Source organism: Neltuma alba, unplaced genomic scaffold (genome assembly GCF_004799145.2).
Source record: "Neltuma alba isolate B1F8T4 unplaced genomic scaffold, ASM479914v2 tig00004043_pilon, whole genome shotgun sequence".
In the NCBI taxonomy this organism is placed as follows: Eukaryota; Viridiplantae; Streptophyta; class Magnoliopsida; order Fabales; family Fabaceae; genus Neltuma; species Neltuma alba.
Window position 1 is genome coordinate 25,039 of NW_021633540.1, and position 17,473 is coordinate 42,511.

Sequence of the window (17,473 nt, forward strand, 5' to 3'; positions counted from 1 at the left end):
GACGCTCGTACAAGTAATATATACGGCATCCTATTAAGTGCTGCCAATCACCCACTTCTTGTTCTAACTTCGCTGCTATTGACGATTGGTCTGTTACCTGAAGAACCACATCATCTATATGCTAGGGCAATCACAGTTTTAATTGCTTTCTGCATTTTTTCTGTTTAGTTGGTCATAATCCACCAACTTGAGTAATGGCAGGATAGGCCGATTAGGTGGCTCTAGTTTTCCTTTGATTGAACTGAATTAATTAAGCTTGCAAATGGGATTTAAGATATGCAAAAGCAAACAAAGGCACAGGGACCCACAATGTTAGTTTTATCATTCGATTGACAAGGCAAGTAAGTCCATGAAATTGAAGGATACGTCATATATTTTAATAATAACCCAAACTCACATCACAAGTCACAATACATTTGCCTCGCAAGGTAAAGACTAAAGGGGTGCTTACTAATTACTACTAAAAGCTCTCTCTCCACTTAGGAGAGGGCTACATGAATCTACTACCAAGAGTTGCACACTATAAAAGCAAGTATTGCTTTTAAAAATAAGAAAAGAAGAAACATTGGATGCCCTTGCGCACCCCAACGCTTGCTTTTCTCACTAAAAAACCGAATGGAAGAAAAGCTATAACAGCAACAATGGCAAACAAAGAAAGAAAGCTCAAGCCCACAAGACTGCCTTTGCATTATGGAACTTGGCTAGCTATGACTATGGAAAAGGTATTTCCCTGCTTGCTTGTGAAACCCTTTGGTTCGCACTTGTCCTTGCTTCTGCTTTATAACACTGCTAAGGGTAGAAATTAAGACGAGATGCGTAAGTAGCTTTTGGAGACCAACTGCTTGGAATGACATCTCTAGCAGACAGAGATCTCCCAGTGGATGTGCTAAGTTTCACAGAAAATGGTCCCCTCAAAGGCCCACCAATGATGCACCAATTTGCACCCCACAGATGATTCATCTCTAGCCACTCTACAGAACCTGCCTGTCATTCCCAAAATCACAAACCACCAAAATAGAAATTTAGTCACTCCCATCGCTTGATTTGTATAATTTGCAGGTATAACAAGATCGGGGCTTTGGTTAGAAGTATTTATGCAATATCCAGGACCCATATAATATAGGGATTATATAAACTGGGGACGAGAATTTTCAGTACAGATCCCTGATCACATGCTCTACAGGAAAAAAGCAGCAGGACAATTTCCTCTCTGTTTTTTTGGCCAAAAGCAGGACAATTACCTCATAATCTCAATTTTTACTAAGCGGTTCTCCTTTACTGAAGGATTGAGTCGCAGGGTAAGTTTGCACGTGATCTAAGGAGACACATCCGCAGTATTTGGATTTGTCTATCCCCAGCATGAATTAATAAAATGCTCTCTGCTATAGTTAATTTTTTTAAAAACACAAAAGTGCTCCCTGCTATCGCCTTTTTAAGTTTTAATTAATCATTAGAATACGTAGATGTCCATAACGCTTAGGTGCCTTTTCCCCCATCCATAATGCTTTAGTGCACGTTTAAGCAGTACTTTTTGGTCAAATCCGCAAGAGTTATCGAGAAGCAGAGTTCCCAATATGCAGTGTGTGTGTGTGTGTGTGTGTCGCAGTTCAATTAAATAAGGCGAGAAGTTACATGTTATAACGGCATCTGATTCTTAGACTCCAGGAATTTATGGGTTGTTACACTTTCCTATCCTTTTCAACCTCTTTGTTTCTTGTGCATAATTTTATAGGATAGTAAATGAAAAACTATAAGGGGCAAAACTTAGACAGATAATTATTGAAATTAGAGGAAAGATGCTTACTTCTTGAATATGCATAGAGCTTATATCTCCTTCTCCATCTTCAAATTCCACCAAAAGTGAAAGCCAAAAGGGCGTAGAACCTTCATTCACTTGGAAGGCAATATTTCTCCCTCGATATTTACACGGTGTTCTGCAAGCATACAATCCCAAAAGGACAGGATTCATTTAGACTTTTCTTTCACTCTTACAAATTTGAAATTGAAAATGTCACAATATGAATTTAACATATAGTGCTCAGCGGTGACAAACACAAGGAAGCAGGGTAATGAAACTAGAGATCGACTTTTTCCTTTTCAAGAAAACTATCCCAATAAAGAGATTAAAAATAAATGAAGTAGTCAAAAAGTCCTGTCTATCCTTTTTAATAATGGATCTTTTGCAGTTTTGATTCCTCAAAGAAGGAAAAGAAATTTCAATGGCATGCTCATATATGACGAATTCCCCCGAGGCAAATTACCTTGAGGTCAGAGGAACCAGACGAGTCAAAAGACAAAAGAGACACCGACACTTGTCAATAATTACGGTTCTACCTAGGGGAAAAAAGTCAAGAGTCTGCGCTGCAGAGCAGAGCATAATATACATACCGTCGGTAAATGACGGGGATTTGACCCTTGTCCCTGAGTTGACCATGTTCGCCGGCAATAGCCATACGCCCAAAGGCAGCACCACTGAGGTCGAAGTGCGTTTGGTCGGAGGGACAGCCCGGACATTCGTCCGTTATTATCACCGTCACGGCTCGCCTCGAGCACATGCTCTCGTCCAAGCACTTCACTTTATAGCACGCTCCACACCCTTCGCCATTCTTGAACAGTACCGGCCCCACTGCCCCTACCCTTGCTCTCAATGGCTTCACGTCCACTAAGTTACCGTAGCCACATGCCCCGCCTTCACACAAACTCATTCACTCAGTGAAAACTTCTAAGCATAATATACTCATGAAAAATCAACGAAATCCGGCTATACAGCTAAAGCAGCATGATCTAAAACGTAGTGTCTTGAAATTAACTATAATGTGGTTGAGGGGTAAGGGATTTACCGGTACTACCGTCGCCTTCGGGGTCGCCGTACCAGGTGGCGGTACCCGGGTACCAATGTAGGTCGGGGAGTGGGATGCGGTGGTGCTGGAGCTGTTCCTGCGAGCATACTAGGGAAGCTTTCAACGCCAAGTAAAAGAAGCAGCATAAAAACTGTACGGAGGAGCTTCGGCGGTGGTACATTGCGTAATAACGTGGAGGTGCCACAGCTGAAAGGCCTAAACTGAGCTCCCCCGAGGGCCGAAGACGGGAAAACAGTTGGGAGGCGGGTGGAGCGTTGCCGACAGTTTGATGGCGGCAGAGAGACTGAAGGGTAGGGGCCGTTATGGAGGGGTTTTGGTGTTTTATTTATATTTATAGATACAAAGGAAGGAGGGGTCACATTATATAATTATTTCTGTGACTTCATTAGTCATTGGTTGTGTACTTATTTACTGGTGCTGCCACTGACCTGAGCCCCACCCTCGATTGAGGCCTGGATTTTCATGTGAGGGTAATTATTTGATTTGGAAGGAGATGAGTCATCATTCCATTCCTACCATTCCTTCTTGTTGGGCGCAACCAAAATAACGTCATTTATTTTTGCTATGATGAAAGAGTAAAAAGAGAAGCTGAATAATAAAATATATGAATGAACATGATTAATGTGGTTTAATTAATAAAAAAATTATTATTTATAATGATAAACATATAATAAACATTACATGCAAAAAATATTTAATTTCTTGTGTGCAGTGCTAATATTCTAATATACTACCTCTGGTCTTTAATATAAAAAATAATTAACTAATTTAAGTAAATTAAAAAAATAAGTTAAATTAATTATTTGTAATAAGTAGGTGTTATCTTTTCTAAAATATCCTTACTAATCAAATTTATTAACTAGAACTATCATTATTATAAATACTATCTTAAGAAAAAAATAAATAAATATAAGAGGTAAAGTGAATTTAGATCTTATATTTAGAATCAAACTAAAAATTAAACAAAGTCTTATACATGAGATAGTATATTGTTGTTCCATTAATGTCATATGAGTTTTTTACCATGCTTCCATTGAATTTCTAAGGCCTGGTGTGTTAGCAGTAAGAGGCAGACCAAGTCTGTTTAACCCAAATAGAGGCAGACCAAAACAGAGAACGTAATTTGTCCAACAAAATGCAGTTTTTATCCAAGTTCAGATGGTGATTCGGCTCAAAATTTTTATTTCTTTTACTCTTTTAATTTTTAATATAAGAACTATTTACCTAATTTGATTAAATTAAGAAAATTAGTTAATTATAAAAAACAGAATATATATTTTTTTAAAACACCATAATCATCTTTCTTAAATCTTAATATATTTTCTTCATTTTCTACTTGATTATGATTGAGGAAGTATCCACAAAAATAATTTAAGAAAAAATGATAAATATATAAATAGGTCTTATATCTAGAACCAAAATCAACTTAACAATTAGATTTCATATTAAGGATCGGGAAAGTATTAAAAATGAATATTCCAACGCAAATGAATTAAATATTCCTGACCAACCCAAACCTGCCATGTGTGGCGGGCTCCGCGGCCTTTTTACTGGAGGACTTGATTGGGGTTCTCCCTCCCTTGACAATGTGAAAGGGGACTGGATTGTGTTGACTTAATTGCTATGCCAACTTAAAATTTTTTAGTATTATTTTTTATTTTTATCTTTTACTTTGTTAGTTATTTTCACTATATTAATTTTTCATTTATATAAGATGATTATTTATATCTTACAAAAAAAATTAGAAAGCGTATTAATAATATCATGTTTTTTAAAATGTGTGACAATTATTCAATAAATTAACTAATGATTACAACTCTGATTCTCAATATAAGTCATTTATAGCACATTTTTATAAGTTAAAAAATACATTAAATTATCAAGATTTTTTAATTTTATCCTTGTCCAAATTTTCTCTCTATATTTGCAAATCATCCTCATGTCTCTCATTTTCTTCTCTCTTTCCAGTTTCCAATAACAATTAAATAATGATAAAATTATAAAACAAGTATCAAATAAACTAAAAGTGAGTTGCATTTGGGGCCAAAACTTTCTCACAACTTACACTCAGGACTGGAGTGAGATAGCACCAAGACAACTTTCTATGCTAGGAATAAGTTCTATGCACCTTCATCTCTTAACCCATGGAATTCTTCGCCTGGAGGCTAAGCCACTGGGGTACCAAATAAAGTTCACACTCAAAATATGCAGTTTAAAAACACAACAAGGTTGGAAGATGTCTGGAGGCTTTGTGGTTATGAAGATGATAGACAGTGATTATGATTATGGAGGGGGAGGCACGTGATAGGGATCCATGTAGGTGTTCAGGTGTTATCACATGGCTAAGCCACCACGTAGAGTGGAGGATTCTTTATGTAGAGACGACAAACTGATATTCATAGGCCAAGCCCACCGGAATCTGCTTCTCCCATAATAAAATCAACCTACTCCTCCTTCATTGATCATACTGCGACCACATGCCCATTCACCAACTTAATTGTCTTCTTAATAATCCCACTTCAATAAATTCTTAATTTTCTGGTTTTCATCATTAATGTCCTTCTTCGTTAGTTTTTACATTGCTCACTCTGATATTCACATCAATCTCCTGCACTGACTGATGGGGCAATAGGCACAGGACATTGTTTATTAATTTATCATAAAAGACAGTTTTTCGCCTACCACAGATCCCGCCTCTTGGCGATGCGATTTGCGAACTTGTGAATTGTGATAGATCCGAGGTCATCTATTCTGGAATCTTTTTAGCCAAAAAATCGACACTACAGTTATAATTTCTATTTCTAAGTTTGTCTTATACACGAACACACGCACTCTCTGGTAACTGGTAAGGGATCCAACTAAAGTTTATTATCAGCAAACAATACGCAAAAACCCCAGACAAATTGCCGACAAGAAACCTGCTTGAGATACTTGAATGTTCTTGGGCTGCACACCTCTAAATTATAAAATCCAAAGGCATAGTGCGTGCAGATTTTGGGGGCTTTGAAGTAGAGAAATTTAAGGCAGAATCACAGTGCAACTTTCCCATCATGCTCATCAATACTCCAATTAATTAATACAAGTCCTCTAACTATATTGAATATTCACTGAATGCAACTTTATGTACTTACTTTATGCAGCAAACAGTGCCACGTTTTTAAACACCAAAATCATTCGTTCTGCGCAAAGGGACCTGAATTCCTGCAGGTGGAGACCTAAAGCCTAGAGGCTTCGTGTCCATATGCATAATCATATTCCTTGATTATCGGCGCTTGATGAAATTCATATGAAGGAGTGCAAAACATGAAATCAAACAAAAATATATGAACTCCACCAATGCCTCCACCTTTGTTTCTTCCCTTTTTATGAACATATTTTTATCAGGAAGATCAGTCAACACAATGGCTTCGCTTTCTTCGTGTTCAAAAGAGTGAGATTCAGAAGATCAATCTCTAATTCAGTCAACCCTTAAAGTAATTTGGGCCCAGAGTTGACTACTCCTCCTTGTTTCTTTTTGGGCTTCAAACCATGCGCCAGTAAATAGAAAATTTGGGTCCCACATTATGGGCCGAAAATATTGGACCCAGTGATAAAAACTCTTCTTCTTTCTCCTTTGCATTTCCCTGTGCCCGGTACTCGTATCGTTGAATGCCTTATTTCGTCAACAATGTGAGATTTGTCCCCACACTTATTGCTTGTCATGGAAGTATGGATTCCCGATCAATATTTGTTTAATGGATAGGGCAGTGAGCCTCATGATTGAGTTCAGACCTGTTCCAAATATATGTGTACCTTTTTAATCCCTCATTTCACAAAGCACATATGAAAGGATCGAATGGACAGAGGAAGACAGTGTTCCAAACCAGACCAGTTATCAGCAAATAGACTATGATTAAAAGATGCGTCACAGTTTCACCTGAACGAAGGGTCTTGCATTGTGCTCTAGAAAAGGGTCACGATGTCTCGTTTCTGTTTGAGAGAAGTATCAGTGTTGTCAGTTTGCAAGCTTGGTCCTCATGCTTTTCCAGAGAAGATGCTCCATTTCAAAGCCACGGTGGTGTGATGGCATCGCTCTTTGTTGTTGTTTTTTTTTTTTTTAATGCAGTTATTTGATGTTTAATACTCCTCCGGTCTTAATTATAAGACCCAATTGACTTATTTGAGGAGATTAAGGAAGTAAGTTAAGTTTATTTTATTTATAAAATAAGTGTTGTTATTCCTAAAATATCCTTACTAATTAAGTATATTGGCTAAAACTATTATTATTAGAAGGATTATCTTGGAAAAAATACATAAATATAAGAGAGAAAATGGATTGGGTCTTATAATTAAGACCAAATAAAAAGTCAAATTGGGTCTTATAATAATTACCGGAGGGTAATAACAGTTTTTTTTTTTTTTATGTGGGGGCCAAACCGATGATGACAGTTTAAATTCAAATATTGGTGTAATCAATTGAAATTCCTCTTCTGATGTTACCTTCTTTTTTTTTTTTTTTTGTTAGTAAAGTTTGAGCTATCTGTCTCATTTCTGATTTGACACAACTATCACCGGTTTTATATCTTTCTTTCTTTTTTTTTTTTGGGTGAAAGGTTTTATATCTTTTTATTCATCCTATCATAATTCACCATTAATTATGCCATTGAAAAATATCTTCTTAAAGAAGTTACCTGTCTAGATGAATAGATTAAGTAGCTGGTCAAAAAAGATGAATAGATTAAGTAGTTTTTTTAATTAATTAAAGGTTTAGAACCATGTTCTGTATTCAATTTATTAAATTAAAACAGTAATATGCAAGAGAGCTGAGTTGCATATAGTTAAAGAATGAAGGGATGTGCCAATTTTCGAGTTATGAGACGATCACAAATACGAGCTCATATTTGAGAAAAGGAACCTTGCTGAATTTAAACAGACGAGGAAATACTTTTATCACGAGCCATGGGTGACTTTAAGGAAACATAATTATATGACATGTACCTACCCAATTATCATCACTGTTTCTCTGCTTAAATTTTGTCCCCAGCTTCCTTTTCTCACCAAACTGGGTCAGGGCAAATCCTCCCTCTCTGCCTCTCGGAGAATTATTGACTTGCCCCCACCTCAATTAGTAATTAAAAGCACGAATTCTCAAATATATTGTCAAAAACTGTCTTTATATTGAATTGAGGTGCTCCATTTCATCCTAACCAGTTTCCCTCTAAAGAAGGAAAGAAAGAGAACTAAAATGCGGTTGATTATATACAGTTCTCCAATTTAGGTTTAATTATCAGTCCGGTTTTAAAAAGCACGGCTGATTATAGATCTACCTCGTGCCTGGTCTTCTTTGATTTTCTTAAACTGACATCAATCAGTAGTAAATTGAACAATCAGATTGGGTGACTGTAATAAACTATTACTTCCTTTGGCCATTTATTAATTTCTACCTCTAATCCTAATTATAAGATTTTGTGGTGGGAATGCGAACGCACATTAAATTTTGTACCTTTGACGTATTTTCCACAATAATATTGTGCCTACTTTCTGGTAACGTCTTCGCATTTCCAAATTGCTTCTTTATGCCCGTTCCAGCTGTTCCCCTCCATTTGACTACTCCCTTTAATCATGTTTCCCATTTTATATAACTCTCACATCAACCTCGCCAACTCATCTTCATGCCTTCCTGTTCTGGCTTCTTCATCACAATTAATCTGATAAACTCAGAAAGCGTCCCACTTTAGCTTATTTTAAGTGATTTTAAATGCGATGGAAGTTGTGCCTAGTGAAGTGCAAAAAAATTTAATATACTCAATAAATTTATAATAAATAATATCATCTGTAATACCATTCATTTTTTTCCTTATGATTTACGTTTTTAAACTGTTTGATTTAATGATGTTGAAAAATTATACATCACCTTATATTTAGCACTGGATGTAGTAACATATAGTGATTAATTATAATTTATTACTATTAAAATAAAAATGTAGTTAATATTATAATAAATACAAAAAGGGCAACTACGGAGGCAGCACGTGGTTTAGTTTTTGTGGAGACCGAAGGGTCCTTGTCACCGCCAGCAGCGAGGATTAGGGACCATTAGCCTGTGAAGGTTCAATGGACCCCATACATTTTCAGCCAATCCAAATCTACCACGTGGGCTCGATGCTTCGGCCGCAATCAACGTTGTGAAGAAGCAACGGCCGAGATTAACTTTCTTAGGGGACAACCGTTGGATCTGCGCCACGTGTCTAATGGTGCGTTGGATCCCACGAGGCCTCTTCTTGGCTTTTTAAAAGGTTCGGCAACTCCCCTTAACCGCACCATCTCTGATATCTGATCATATTTCTCTCTGCTTCTAGCACCTTCTCAGCTTTTCATTTGCAGACAACGCTCACTTCAAACGGTCGTTTCGTTTCCGTCTGCAAAAAGCTTATTTCTGAATCAGGATATGGCCGGATTTGAGCAGCAGGTGAAGGAGAGGGCCAAGGACCTCAAGATCTTGTTCCAGAAGGGAGTGAAGATCGTCGGCGATTCATGCAAGAAAGGATGGAACAAAGTCAAGCATATGAAACGTTGATTGGAGTCCTCCGTGGCTTGCCTCTCTCCTCTCCATTTTTGTATCATTAGCTTTCTCATCATACTTTTGGTTTCCATGTAAAAAACTGTCTTCTTATCCTCACCCCTCCCTCAAAGGTTTTGTGATATACCTTTCACCTTTCTGAGTGCCTGCGTTTTCGTCCTTCCTTTTTCTGGTTCAATCATAGGGTTCTTGTGTGGTGTTTAATTTCGTTTAAAGCGAGTAGTTGAACAATCTTAATGATTATGTTGAATTTATTTATGTAATTTATTTCTGGCTATCCTTTCTTTTTCATGTTGGATTGTTTCAGAAATTTCCTTCATATATTGCTTTTAGTGTGAGGACACAACTGGGGAACTTAAACTGAGCAAACAGTGAAAACACGATTAAGAACATTGATTTCATGCTGGATCCATGTTGTGAATGACATATTGAATAAAGTTCTCCAGCGCCGGAGATCTGAATCCATATTTAAACATAAGACTTGAACTCAGTGGTTGGAAATCAAAAGCATGATTTTAAAAGTGATTAGAGTATGTGAGAGGATTTCGGGAAAAAACTAAACACACCCTCGGTCAAGTTTGTTTATATTTATTCCCATCCCTTTTATCTGACTACTGGATTGCAACACATAGGAGTAATGAATATATTATTATTACTATGTCAATAATATTTAAGTAATGTTTACACTTGATTATATTATTTATAAATGTGAGTAGAATTTAAACTTAGGTAGCCTTTCTTAGTTGATTTCAATTTATCATGTACTAAATGATGTATGTTTTTTTTTAAAAAAAAAAATTGAGGCTGTTGAAGGCGAAGGCGCTTTGGATTAGACTCCGTTCGCTGCTCTTCCCACGGCCAATGGAATCCCCTCGTCCTCTTTTGATGGAACCCTTCTTACCCTTTGGTGAAGACTTGGGGGTTTCGTTTCCTTTCAAGTTTTGACAAAAAGACTAATGAGTTCATTTTTTGGTCTTTTGAAATATTAAACATTCTACTCCATTCCATTATTCAAATATGCTTACTAAGCAAGCATAATTTGGCCAAAGAAAAAGCATAGCAGTATTCCATTTTCTTCCATTGAAGGCTTATACATTTTCATTTCCCTTAAAAATTCTTCTTGTGTAACAAATGCATCTTTAGTAGATCCCAAATTGGCACACGCAGTCCGCCTCTATCCGGACCCAGGGAGACTAAAAACTTAAGCAAAATCAAGTAAAAAAAAAAAAATCAGTGAGTGGAAAATGAAAGAATTTGGGGGGGGGGGTCAGCCGGCAGATAAAAACGTGAACAGCTGTAAAAAAACAGTATATGTTGACTTGAATCTTGATTCGAAGAGATAATCTGCTGGCCAATTGAAGAGAATGACGAAATCCGAAGATCCCAGTTAAGAAAGCCGGCAAGCATGTGTGAAGCTCCTCTGGTCATCTATATATATATAACCAATGAAGGATTGGTCGGAGACGAAAAGCAACAATCAAAATGGGGAAGTGGCATTATAATTCAGAGGAAAGCACAAGAATGATATAGTGGTTGGTATTTCTGATGAGTGTTATTTGCGCAATAATGGAATGTTCAATGACAGAAGGAAGGCGGGTTGAGGGTCATCAACCCAGAAGCAATCTCGCAGCCATGCTTCCCAAAGGCTCTGTTCCACCCTCTGGCCCAAGTCCTAACATTAACCGATTCATCCATTCTTGGTCTGCTTCACTCTTATCAATCCCTTGATCCATTCATCATCCATACTTATGCCTGCTTTATTCTCATTGCTTGTCTTTTTTTTTTTTTTTTTTTGTTTGTAGTATATAATTCATGCACAAATTATACCTTTGGCTGAAGAGTTTAAACTCACAACCTCACATTTCAAAAAAACAAAAAGTTGCTTGGTATCATTTGTACTCAAAGGCTACAATTATTCTCATTCAATGTCTACTCGTTCATTGGGCGGTCTTTTCACATTTTGCTTTTTTTTTTTTTTAATCTTTGAATCGTTTCAGCACGTTTGTAAGCCAGGCTATTAATTTGATTATCTCCCTTTTTTCAATAAAAATAAATGCATACTTGTAGTTGTATTAGCATAGGAGGCATACTTGCTTAGCCAATTAAACAGGGCTTATAGGCTGAATCATCTATGAGCTTAGCCCATTCAGGTCAAGTTGGCCTGTTTACTAATTCTACGTGCGTATCCATAATCCTCTCAAATTAGATATTTATTATGCATTGAGCTTTTTTTTAATATTGCTTTGACAGAGTGATGTTGGAGTGAAAAATTAAATGAAAAACGTGATATTCTGCATAAAATTCTTCTTTATGTTTTTAAATAAAAATATGCGGAATATTGATTTTCAGTCTCGGATCCCATACATTGCACCGAGAGTCAGGGTCTAATTATTATTTATAGTCATTGAGGAGCCAGGAGACAGGACAATGAGTTATCACTTGAATGCAGGGAAATCACCATTAAAAAAATTATTGACTATTTACAAAGGAGTCATAACATTAACTTATTAATCAACAAAACAATTTTTAGCTATCGAGATAGGTTGCCTCAAGCAAAATACAGCTGTGAGACTTCACTTCGTAAGCAAACAGCTCGGAGGGCTGCTCAGGGACAGGAACAGGTTCGCCGTTAAATGAGAAAAACCCAGGAAATGGAAGAGATGTATCAACTAGACGACACCATGACATCCCCTCTGGCGGTGGGGACAAAACCACAGTTTCTGATTGATCAGCTGCGTTGAAAGCAACAAATATATCACCTGCCGGTAAATTAGAAGTTTCAGAGCTCACTAGGAGCGAGCCTCTTTCAACCCTCAAAGTCAGGGCCAAAAACTTGCAGGATGGGTCCTTCCATTTTGGTGGAGCTAGATCACTTCCCCGCCATTGTATGTTTTCTTCCTTCCAGAAGCTTCGTCTCTGGAAAATATCGCTTCGCCTTTTTCTAAGTCTAGTCAGAAACAAAATGAATTCCGAGATTTGCTTACCAAAACCTGAATTCAAAGCACTCCAATCTAAAGGCTTTCTGTCTCCATATGCAGGAGAACCCCCACAAGACAGACCACATTCGTCTCCCATGTTCAGAACAGGCACTCCTAATGACACAAACAATATGAAAAGGAAATTACGGATTTGCTTAAGCCTTCTTTCAAGGACATACTTATCATTAGTAGGCCCTTCTTCTCCACAATTCCAACTTAATTCTGAAGCTAGTTCCTCCCTGCTGAAGCTGACCAAATCGACAAGGGAAAGTCCAAAGTTCCTGGAGACGTAATTAAAAGAAAATGCAGGGCCTCGTCGGTCAGAAAACAAGTCCCCACTCCCACAAAGTCTAGTTGCAAGGTCGCTTATAAGACTTTCACCTCTCAAAAAATTCCTCACACCATTACAGAAATTAGCATTCATTTCTGCCCATCTCATCCAATGAGGAAAACGAGTTTGCCTAACAACCATGTCATATGGATCCCAGCAATCTGCGATGATCTTGGTCTTGGATAGTAATGGATCAAAAGCAATTGCTTCAACCAATGGAGGTCGAGACAAGTGTTCTCCATGAAACCCCCTTAACAGATGTGAGGCATTTATGAAACTGAAGCCATCGATGTGAAATTCAGTAACCCAATGCCGAAGACTATCCAAAATCAATTGTTGCACTACAGGATAGTTACAGTTCAGGGAACTTTGAGTCTTCGAATCACCAACTCCATTTGCATAATAGTAGGACACGTCATCAATTCCTTGCAGTGCTCCCACGTCAGCAGTACGGGTCACAGCAACTTCCATAAGAACTTCAATCCCATTAGCATGCAAATATTTCACCATCTCTTTCATAGAGTTGATTGTAGATATGGGACCACCAGACGGTCCAAAAATATGCATTGGGGAAAAGAAGTGACAAGGAAAATACGGTCCTTTTTGTTCATCGAACGAGAGGATTGGCTCCAAAAGAACTGCATTAACGCCAAGGTCCTTAAAATGCTGCACCTTCTCGGCCAAAGCAGCAAAGGTCCCAGCTAGACCAGTAGGCAGTTGGCTAGATTTATGCTGAGTAAAGAGCTCAACATTCAATCTATAGACCACTAGTTTTTCAAATGGTAAATTTGGATGAAAATCATCACCCCAATCAAAATCAGGTTCCTTGCACAACCTTCCAAGAAACTTTGTAGTTAAACCCGATTCATAACCATTAGGAAAAGAATTCCCAATAACTTTTGCATATGGATCTAGAAGAACATGCTTATTAAAATTATCATCCTTGTTTTGCTCAACAAGAGCCCCTTTGCGATGATAACCATAGCTCACAAATGTCCAAGCACTTTCAAATGCAATATGCCATATGTCTCCGGATCGATTGACATAATGATCTAGATCAAGCCGTAAGGCAGGTTTCTCAAGATTGGTATCATCATACAAGCATAAAACCATGCCTTCTGCTTGCCTTGAGAAAATAGCAAAATTCATAGAACCATCAGGAGAAAAAGAGAGACCCAGAGGAGCTGGGTGCCCTGGAAGAGAACCGACTGGTACACAGAAATTTGTTTTTCTATGACTTCTAACATCAGATGCACTTGACTCAGTATTGAATGATGATCTTAGGATAAATGAGAAATAAAAGGGAACTTGTTTTGCATCAAATTCCAACTCAATTTTAAAGTTGCCTGACAATGACTGTTGGAATGGGCTCAGATTCATCCCTGTTTTTGTATCCGTAGCTGAACTTTTAAAATCTGGAACCTCAAAACGTGATGAATTGGCTCTGTACACACCCCAACACAATACCAGTCCTTCACCATGTACTTCTAAGGAAGAGACCTCAACATGCACAGAATATTTGACATTTTTCTTGATAACATGAACTTTAACCAGACCACCATTTTCTGTCCTAAACAAATAACTCAATGCTCTTCTTAAATCTTCAGCTTCACTAAACGTAGTGACTTGGTTTTTACTTCCCTCAATGGATACTCGGGGTGTAGCACACAATTTTGTAGTGAAATTCTGGTAAAAAGGACTAACTATACTTTGTGGGGCTCTACAAACTAACTTTCTCTCTGTATCTGACTTCTCAAATCTAGACAATCTACTTCCACCTTTACACTCACTTAGCTGAGATGCTTCAATGACCTTCGGTTTCTGAAGGCATGCTTGAACTGAAAATGACAGAGGAAGATTTGCCATTTTTTGTGCTAGAGAACAATAAACCCAAACAAGCAAGCAGGAAATAACTTCAAAAGCCGGGAGCGAGGTCCTCAATTAATTGATTTAGAAGCATTTTGCTCTTGATAAAGGAATTAGAGCATTGCATGGGCGACACGTGATAGCCCATTTTTCCTACAAGAATCAAGAGGAATTCAACCACATATTCATGTACAAAATCAATGCTACAATCTAATAGAAAATGAAGATCGTAAAACCAACATTATTCTAAATTTAGCAATAAAAATATAACAGAAAGCACCTGACAAAAGAAAGTTGAGTGGCAAAAAGTATACCATTCAACAATGGCAGAAGAAAATCAAATAGTATGCCGCACATAATTAATGAAGAAAGAGCTGATAACTTGATGTTGATTATAGCCAATTTCTAACAAATAGTCTTCTTAGATTCAGACACTGCCTCCTAAAAAACTTAAAACTTAACAGCAACCCCACACAGCAACGAATATAAATGAATAATAACAATATCCAAAGAGAGAGAATCGAACTTAAGCGATTCGATGATCAAGGCCTCATGATATTTACGGGTAGCTTAAAGCATTGACATTAGAAATAATGATAAGCAACCGTGTGAATGGAACTTACAGTCTGTGGGCATTTATATGTCCGCAAGGGCGGGTCGCTTAGCATTAAATGCTTGCTATGGTCTCGCATGCAACGAGCACTCTGTGATGAGTCCGAATCGGGTCCAGCTGGTCTTTTCAGATCCTGCCTGCAAAGACGGCGAAAAAAATATCGGAAAAAAAAAAATAGTAAGCAGGGATTCCCTCATTTCTATCGATAAATAAGAAACATCATACAAGCAGTTTTCTTTCGAGCTAGACCAGACGGAATTCACGAGGGGAACAATTGAAGAAGAAGAATTAGAGAAAATGTAGGTTGAAAAGAAGTATTTTTGAGGGGTTAGCGAAGGTTGTCACAGGATTCATTCTCCTTCGTTTTCTGGGAAGAGTGCACGAGCATGATATTCTATAGCACTTCGCTTTCTTTTATCTTAAAATCCTTCGCTTGCGGTTATGGCATCGCCAAATCCCACACTTCAAATATTCATATATTATTTTTAAAGAGTTTTTTTTTTTTTTTTGCTTGGGGATAATTTTTTTTTTTTCATAAATAATATATGAATATAAAATTTAACCCCCTTTCAGCGGGGTGGACCCGAACATTTTTTTAAAAAAAATTTAATAAATAAGGGAATATAGGGATCATGCAACTGCAAATTGAGTGTGTCATTTATGTGAGAGAAAAAATCCTTTTATGGCGTAATATATTGATAAAAATTTTAATAGGATTTGGCCGAAATTGCCTTGATAAGAGGCAGCTGAAAGACAACGTAATTGCGATTGCGAAGTTGATGGCAACGAAAAGGGAGAAAAGAGTGCGAGAGATCAAAACTAAGCGTAAGAGAGGCCGTCAAAATCGAGATATGTAGAGGGTTTTGTTGGTTAGTTTGATTTAGCAATTACCAATACACAAGGCTCGTGAAAAATGATCCATTAGACCACTACACCCTAAACAGCACAGTTTCCGAGTAGCGATCCCCTCATAGTTATTAAATGCAAAATGATTTAACTCGCCGGAGAAGGTCGAGTGTGTCGTCGAGGAGTATATGAAAACCGACAGGCACGGTGAGGGCATAGCTGCAAAGAAGTTTGCACATTTGTTTGCTTCACGCCAGATATGCTGTATCAAATCAAATCACAATCAATACATACAAACTCCAAGCATCAAGCATAGCCAAGAGGAAATTTGCAGTGAATTTTAGTTGAGCAATCGAAACTACAATCTTTATATGATACCCCACCGTCCAAGATGAGCAATTGAATTGGCCCATATTCATCATTCAGCACAAATTTACACAATTGAAGGAAAGGCAAAGAACAAATTGTAGCCCAAGAGAGAAGCAGTTAGATCGAGAAGAGAGTGAGAGGCGAGGTGAAACAATACAAATGCGACGGAAATGGTGATAGAGAGAGGGGGAGAAATGGCGAAGGAGAAGAGAAGGAGGAGAACGAAGTGACCTTCCAAAAGAAATGAAGAACAGAGCTTCACGCCGGCGAGAGTAAGAACGAGAGACACACCTGTGGTGAGGTGTTGAGGAAAACGACGATGGCGACAACGAGAAGCCCAGCAGCACGAGCGGCGACGGCCAACGCGAATGAGGGTGCCAGAGGAATGAGGATGAGTCACGAGTGAGGCAGCAAGCGAGGCGGACAGCGCGAGTGGAGCGGAGTAGGGTTCAGAAATTAATCAGAATTATTTTCCCAATCACTTGATAATCAGAAATTAAAATGCGTGCTTTTCTTCAAATTTATTCGGGTTAACCTAGAAAGGCAGGAACAGCTTTATATAGCTGCTGTTGCAAAACCCAACCTAAAGTTTATTGGATCATCTGCTGGTCCGCCCAAACCAAACCATACTAAACAAAGAACGGACGAATGGCAAAAACAAAGAATAAATCATGAGGAGCCAGACAAAGATAAGAAAACGGAATCATCTCGAAATTGTAAAGTATGTTAAGGTACAGAGATCGCTTCTGGTGACGCCAACGTCTCTCTCCGAAAGGTAAGCATTATCAGATATTAATGCCAAAATGTAACCCATCAAAATAAATTGACGGCTTCTCTGCTAAAAGCTAAAGATACCGTGTAGCTTTCCACAGTGTGCAGCTGGCAATGGTAGGCCCACCATTAATGTCCTCATCTCCAACAAGGCAAGTGCCCTCCAATCCCATAGCTAGACAACGACCCCACACCCTCCTCATCTCTATCATTTTCCCTCGCACACAAAACTCTAGTGATATCACGGTTTGCGTTAATGCTATTACATCCACCGCTAAT

The 17,473-nt window shown here is 37.9% G+C and overlaps 2 protein-coding genes across 5 annotated transcripts; both read right to left on the reverse strand.

Annotated features, from left to right (window-relative positions):
• Positions 1 to 342: 342 nt before the first annotated feature.
• Positions 343 to 3,144, reverse strand: LOC114743540 (expansin-B3-like). Its single transcript, XM_028931750.1, has 4 exons — positions 2,841 to 3,144; positions 2,389 to 2,689; positions 1,805 to 1,934; positions 343 to 984 (listed from the first exon to the last, which is right to left on the reverse strand). The coding sequence occupies exons 1-4, from the start codon at positions 3,019 to 3,021 to the stop codon at positions 790 to 792; spliced, it is 807 nt and encodes a 268-aa protein (XP_028787583.1). The 5' UTR covers positions 3,022 to 3,144; the 3' UTR covers positions 343 to 789.
• An 8,694-nt stretch (positions 3,145 to 11,838) lies between these two features.
• Positions 11,839 to 17,067, reverse strand: LOC114743534 (isoamylase 2, chloroplastic-like). 4 transcript variants are annotated; one of them, XM_028931742.1, is made up of 4 exons: positions 16,655 to 17,067; positions 16,100 to 16,316; positions 15,219 to 15,345; positions 11,839 to 14,748 (listed from the first exon to the last, which is right to left on the reverse strand). In XM_028931742.1, exon 4 carries the CDS (start codon positions 14,593 to 14,595, stop codon positions 11,947 to 11,949), a length of 2,649 nt encoding a protein of 882 aa, XP_028787575.1. In that variant the 5' UTR covers positions 14,596 to 14,748; positions 15,219 to 15,345; positions 16,100 to 16,316; positions 16,655 to 17,067; the 3' UTR covers positions 11,839 to 11,946. The 4 variants fall into 4 exon arrangements, with proteins under 4 accessions (XP_028787575.1, XP_028787576.1, XP_028787574.1 ...); XM_028931743.1 differs by lacking the exon at positions 16,100 to 16,316 and having other exon boundaries at positions 16,715 to 17,067; XM_028931741.1 differs by lacking the exon at positions 16,100 to 16,316.
• Positions 17,068 to 17,473: the final 406 nt, after the last annotated feature.

Excerpts from the sequence above, each read along its gene's own strand:
- LOC114743534 (XM_028931743.1), bottom strand. The coding sequence starts at position 14,595 with ATGGCAAATCTTCCTCTGTCATTTTCAGTTCAAGCATGCCTTCAGAAA.
- LOC114743540 (XM_028931750.1), bottom strand. The coding sequence starts at position 3,021 with ATGTACCACCGCCGAAGCTCCTCCGTACAGTTTTTATGCTGCTTCTTT. Across the intron at positions 2,690-2,840 it reads CGAAGGCGACGGTAGTACCG|GCGGGGCATGTGGCTACGGT; the intron begins GTAAATCCCTTA and ends GTTTGTGTGAAG. Across the intron at positions 985-1,804 it reads GCTCTATGCATATTCAAGAA|GCAGGTTCTGTAGAGTGGCT; the intron begins GTAAGCATCTTT and ends TGGGAATGACAG.